The sequence below is a fragment of the Centruroides sculpturatus genome, unplaced genomic scaffold, assembly GCF_000671375.1.
Source record: "Centruroides sculpturatus isolate CEXI.00-Female unplaced genomic scaffold, Cexi_2.0 scaffold1431, whole genome shotgun sequence".
Lineage (NCBI taxonomy): Eukaryota > Metazoa > Arthropoda > Arachnida > Scorpiones > Buthidae > Centruroides > Centruroides sculpturatus.
In genome coordinates this window covers 84,452-90,837 of record NW_019385780.1, presented here as the reverse complement: position 1 = coordinate 90,837, position 6,386 = coordinate 84,452, and the positions used below count along the sequence as shown (strand labels likewise).

At 47.6% G+C, this 6,386-nt stretch overlaps 1 protein-coding gene across 1 annotated transcript in view; it reads left to right on the top strand.

The window, feature by feature from the left end:
• The window catches only part of LOC111642080 (transmembrane protease serine 9-like), a 22,878-nt gene extending 16,888 nt beyond the window's left edge, over positions 1 to 5,990 (top strand). Inside the window, exons 7-12 of the mRNA XM_023388355.1 lie at positions 4,285 to 4,339; positions 4,405 to 4,484; positions 5,063 to 5,169; positions 5,237 to 5,511; positions 5,584 to 5,732; positions 5,802 to 5,990. Of these exons, the coding sequence (XP_023244123.1) occupies positions 4,285 to 4,339; positions 4,405 to 4,484; positions 5,063 to 5,169; positions 5,237 to 5,511; positions 5,584 to 5,732; positions 5,802 to 5,966 (831 nt within the window). The 3' untranslated portion in view covers positions 5,967 to 5,990. The remainder of the gene's footprint in view (positions 1 to 4,284; positions 4,340 to 4,404; positions 4,485 to 5,062; positions 5,170 to 5,236; positions 5,512 to 5,583; positions 5,733 to 5,801) is intronic.
• The last annotated feature ends 396 nt before the right edge of the window (positions 5,991 to 6,386 follow it).

Genomic DNA, 6,386 nt, shown 5'->3' with positions numbered 1-6,386 from the left:
CAGTCGGCAAATTTAAATTTTCGCCAGTGCTGTGGCGCTTCAATCTTTGGCTATGTCTTGGGCTACTCAAATATTTTACGTTTTTGATACTAAATTAACATCTGAAGTATATTTTTTGTTGTTTTTATATTTTTCAACATATTTATTTTGTTTGTACAAAATAAAAAATAATTTTTAACGATACAATAGTCTTTGCTAGGCTTAACATCGACGAAAATTCAACGCGAAGCGACACGCAACGGAGAAAAATTTCGACATCGGATACGTTAAACTATTTTTTCGTACGTAAATCAGTTATCCGAAATATCAGTTATCCGGACAACCCCAGTCCCCAATTGATTCGGAAAATCGACGCTCTACTGTATTAGTGTTAGTAAAGTAGTGAGTAAGTAATTAGTAGTAGTCTAGTAGTTAGTTATTATTATCACAATTATGAATGATATACATTCGTATCATCATATATCTAAGATACTGATACTCATTAATTTAATTAACTATTTAACGAACTAGGTAGTCTCAGTGTCTCACTAATTTTAACAATAAAATTGCCTAGCCTAGCCCACTACCCACTTATAGAATAAAAGTTTAAAACTCTTACTTAACAGAATTAGAAGTTATAAAATATTAGTCTTGTCTCGAATAAAGTATTTTAAAGGATTAAATAAAATTAAATCAATCACTTCTGTTATTTTATTTTATTTTAGTTTATTGAATTTTCTGGAAGTTGGGTCTCAAGAAAGAAATGGTATTGATGGTGTTGTCTCCCAACCTACTTCTTAATGAACCGCATATATATCCCGCTGCAGAGAAGGCCCTTTCAGCCTCTACACTAGTTGGTTTCAGGGTCATCAAATAATTATAAATCAAAGATAAGTTTTCACTTCTGACTCCCTCACTTTCATAAACAGCCATTTCCTTTTTTAATAACTTATCATAATCCTTCTCAGTACTAGTTTCTTTCCGTTTCATGAAGTTTTCTTTCTCACGCTTTAGTTGGATCACCAATTCTTGTTCCAAGGTGAAATTCAGGGAATGAATGCGGGTTATCTGTATCATCGTTTTCCACCTCCATAATTTCCTCTGCCATTGCTGCTGGTTCCGTTACATATGTATTTACTCGATTCAGCATATTTTTCATCTCCTGGCGCATTACATTTTTTTCGGTATTGTGAAAGAATAATCGGGCTTTCTAACTTTTTGGTCATAGTTTTTTGGGTTCTGTATGTAAATCAGCATCCCCGTGACCTCGGTAAGACGCCTTCTCTGATTCTTTTGCGTCCCGGCTTTTTAGTTTGTCTAAGATAAATTTCAGGGTTGTGTCAGTAGTTATCAAACTCGACTTTCTTCTACAGAGAGCTTTTACGGCCAGTTTATAGGTTAGGTTTCGTGGACAAGCCGCGAGGTTGCAGCTCTCCATAGGCTTAAACTGAGATCGTTTCGTCACATGATTCATTGACGTCACAACGGACCGTAAATTAGAATTATGCACCAGGACTAGGAGAGGAGTTAATTATTTTATTTAGCGCGAAAACATTTTATTTAGCGAGAGCGGAAAGTCAACTGGCAATTAGATCGGCAGAGGTAAAAGGGCGGGCGGTGCGGTGTAGAGAGGGGGTGTAGCACGTGCCACACTGAACGGCAACGTCGCCCTCGCCGCCGAGCGATAGCGCACGTAGAAACACGGCAACACCCATAACGTAGACTTTTGCGCCATTATTTAGAAAGTTAATTGAGTATTTGCGGATCCGCAGCGCTGGATCCAGCACCTGATGCTGGATCTAGCAGGACGAAGAATATGCTGGATCCAGCTGGATTGCTGGATGAGGGATCCAGCAATTGCAATCCCTAAACGTAACGAGCGGAAATTACAAGCGTGTAGAGTCTAGACTCTAGACTAGACTCTTTCCCAACGTGGGGCCCACTCCCCACAGGGGACAATTCGAAAATGGACTTGTTCATAGTTTAAGTTAACCGTATAGCCGTTTTATATGTTGGGGGGACGTAAGAATTTTAGAAAGTCTTAGGTGAGACATAGCGCTTTATCAACATTCTACGCTGTACTTAACAGATTTGTAATGGCGGGTTAACTCACGCGTATTATATTTACCCGTAAATAGCGGACACCGTAAATAACGGAGCCGCGGACCGTAACCGAGCTTACGAAAACGTAAAGTCCCGCCTGGGATATTCCTAAATAATTTATTACGTACGCAATATTTTAAAAGAAAGATCGAGTTCAAATACTCTTTCGGACTAATTTCGATCGTAGGACGAAGAAGCCGAAAACGGGAATGGGAAGGAGAGCGGGCGGTAAAAAGCCGAACGATACTGTTTATCTGTTAGAGAAGGCTAATCCGCTTAAGTTATCAATCATCCCTATCCCCATACGCATTAATGTTATTAAAAGTCTGTCTTATTCTTGGAATAAAGCTTACGGTACGAAGAAACCGTAAACTTTACCCGAGTTATTCGTTCGTTCGATAACCATCGTAGTACAGTAGTAACCGGAAATACTTAACCGCCGGTAACCGTTTTACGCTGTGGAAGTTCAAAGGTGGTGTTGCCCGGGCCATTCGCGGCCACTTTAAAGCGCGAGATATTCGGTATTCCGGCATCTACCGGGTCATTTAACAGCCGTCCGGTGGTTCGAATATTATTTTTTAAAAATCATTTATCGAAAATGTCGGAAAAATGACACCTACTCAAAAAGTACAGATTTTTATTAAAGCCTTAAACCGTAAATGATAATATAAACGAGCTGGTTTCCCGTCCCTGGGTAAATGGACACCGCCTAAACCCGTCTTCGTTCGTCCTTCCGTTATTTCCGCCCGGGTGGTTTTTCGTTAATTAATAATTAATCGATGCCGAGTATTTACGTTTTGTAGTAGTTTTTACGTTCCGATCTATTGGCTATTTAGAATTGGATGGAGATTTTTACAGCCCGAAAGATAAACGTACCGTATACTATTAGATAACGTAAGCTACTGTACCGTATATATACCGGTATTTTAATTAAGTTTATATACGCTACGTACACCGTCCCCGACGGAACGAACTATGCCGATATCGGGAACATAAATACTGTATTAAGAAAACATTTTTGTCATACGTAGGTAACGCGACTCGCGCTTCGTTTTTGTCGCCGCCGGTATCGTCGTCGTGCGCGATACGCCCGTTTGAACTTCGTCTGCGACTATATTTTAAATCGCGCTCGTATTTAACCTATAACGAGTTCCTCGGCGTCGACGGTGGGATAAACGACGATCGGCGCGTTAGTTTCGCTCTTCGATGGGGCGAAAAGGCCGACGTGGCGTAGGCGCCACGGTGCGGGGAAATTGACTTTAATACTCGCTGGGGGTGTAACGCGGCTGCGAAAATTAGGTGGCGGGCGGCGCGATCCGAGCGAATCTTCCAACGGAGGAGCCGTCCGAGGGAACCGACGGCCTCGACGTACGGTAGCGAGGATTAAATGGACGAGGCACTAAGTAGTTGGAAGATCTTCCGATAAGAGAAAAGAAGAGGCGTAATCTACACCCGGAGCAAATTCCGAGTTTTAAAGTCCGTCGCGTAATTCGTCCCTTAACTTTACCCACGTCTTCGTAATTAAATACGCCGGTTAGGCCGTCGACGGTGGCCAATGACGCGCGGAGTAAAGGTGGAGGGAGGCGCGCCCGGCCGCGTTTCCGAAAATCCGCGCCGGGTCAAACGGGAGCCGGGAGCTTTTTCTCGTTTATTTACTTTAGCAGAAAACGAGGAGAAGTCGGCCGATTTTAATTGATACGGGAACGAAGGAAAAAGCCTGCCTACCCCAAGGGGTTGTAATTCGAGCCTTTTCTACGAAACTGGGAGCGTCTCTTTCCCGGGCGGATCGACGTCGACCCGCGTTAATATCCGGTTAGGGCCGATCTGCCCGAAAATCGAGTCGTGGGGAGGCTTTTAACCTCCCGCCGGGAGTGGTCCACCTCGCGGCTGGACTTCCGCCGCACCCCGCGTAATTCTGGCAAAGAAGGGGACGATTGTGGGGTCGGAATCCGTCCGCGCGCCCGTCGCCAGTCCGGCCGAAGGCGTATCCGTATTTGCGCTTTGGGTCGGCCGCGTACATAAATTAGGGATGACGTATTTCGGTGGAAGTAGAAGCTGCCGCGCCAGAACGGGTCGGGTCGTTGCCACTTCGGGTGGAATGCAGAAGGAGAGGTCGAAAGGACGCCTCTGCCACTGACCACCGGGTTACTCTCGCTCCTTATAAGCGGCCCGGACGGGCGCCGCTCTTCTGTTACCTGCCAGATGCCTTCTCTCGTCCTACTCTTCCTGTTCGCGGCCGGCCCCGCCGCCGCTCAGCGTGAGTATTCTCGCTCCTCGGCTTCCTTCTTTTGCCTCAACCTCCATTTACCCCGTCTTTTGCAGACGACTGCGGCGTGCCTCACGTCTTTATCAGTAAGATCATCGGAGGCAGGAGCACCGCTTACGGCGAAGTTCCTTGGCAAGTAAGCCACAGACTCTTTCTTTCCGCCCCAATTCGCAATTTGATCGAATACTTCGGCCGGCGGCGGACGAGGACCCCCGAACTCTATCGCCCGGTCGTCGGACCTCTCGTTCTCGGTCGCGTCGCCAACTAGCGGGAAGCGACGACGTTCGCCCCCAACGCTCCAATCTTCGGTTATATCCGGGCCGACCGCGGCGCCTCCGCTCGTGATACGGAAAACCGCCATTGGACGGACGCTCGGTTTTAGCCACTTTTCCCCCAATCCCAAATAAGTATACGGATATTCTTTAAAACGTTATAAATGTATCGATAATTAAATGGAAAGCGGGACGATCGACTCTCGGACCGGCGCTTCGAAACTTTTTGTCGGGCGGGTCGACGGCCGCCGGAAACCGGAAATAAGTAATACCGGCGCGTCGGTCTGGGTTTTCCGCTAGTTCGAACGTTACGCCCTTTGCCTGGAAATTAAATTTAAATAACGGTTTCGCGCCTCCCGTCGTACGTCGCGGCCCTAAATCCTCAACCGCCGGCGCCCGAGTCTCCGTCCGGTTAATCGAAACCACGTTTACGTATTAAAAGGCCTCCCTGAGTCTGAAGCATCCCACTTTCGGCCGGATTCCGCACTTCTGCGGCGGCGTGCTGATCAACACCCGGTGGATCCTGACTGCCGCCCACTGCATCAAAAGGTAAAGTCGAGCGCGTTTTTCTGGGGGCTTTTTCTCTGCCGGTGTAATGAGCCAACGCCGCTTTCAGCCCCAACGGCCCGTCGCTGCTGGACCCCGCCTACTGGACGGTCAGGTTGGGAGAACAGAACCTGAACGCCCCCGACAGCGACGAGAAGAGTTACTCGGTGGAGCGGGTGGTCCATCATCCGGGATTCAACAACTACAACAACGACATCGGCATGATGAAGCTGAAGGTCCCCGTCGTCCTCAACAACCACGTCATGCCCGTCTGTCTTCCCTCGGCCGACGCCGACTTCGTGGGCGAATTCTGCACCACTTCCGGATGGGGAAAGGTGGATCCCAGTGAGTGCCTAACTTCCTACGGATAATCGGGTTTTTTTCGGCCTCCGATGGTAAGAAAAGGCTTTTTTGCAGGATCGAAAGTGGTGGACGCCCTGCAGATCGTTCGGATCGAGGTGTTCGACAACTCCAAGTGCGACATTTACACCAAGAGGTTTCTCATTCCCATCGGTAACCGACACGCCTGCGCCGGGACGCTGGAAGGGGGCAAGGGAACCTGCCAGGTGAATGCGCCGCGGTGGGAGGCGGTGGCCGGGACCGACGGGTAAGCTAACCGAATATTTGTTTTTTAGGGAGATTCGGGGGGACCCCTGATGTGCCGAAGAAACGACAAATACTATTTGCTGGGACTGACGTCGTTCGGATCTAACTGCGTCAAACCGGAATTTCCGGACGTCTACACCAACGTCAAGGCCCACTTGAACTGGATTAAGGCCGTGGTCGCTCGATATCCGTAACTCTTTCTTTTTGTCTTTCGTTTTATTAATCGTCCGGCAACGGGTAAAGGCGGGTGTAGCCGCTGGATCCAATAAATTATTATTTTACGTTTTCGCTTGGTAATTAAAAAGAACGCGGAACCGGAAACCGGACATTTATTTAACAATATTTTTTCGGAATTTAAGAAAACGTCGCGGTGGTTCCGGGAATGGAATTCGATCACCCGCCTCCGTTCCGACCCGGTAGTAATACGGAAAGAAATGCCTCGGACGGTGTCCGCGCCACGTCCCCAAAGTTTAGTACTCGCCCGCGGGAATTACCCCGCGATTGAAAATATACGGGGCAACCGCGGTAGGGGAAGGAATTAAACTTTCTAAGCTGGTTTACGGCCTGGCGACGAAGAAGAAAGCCGCGAAAGCATGGCGTTACGTAATTAAACC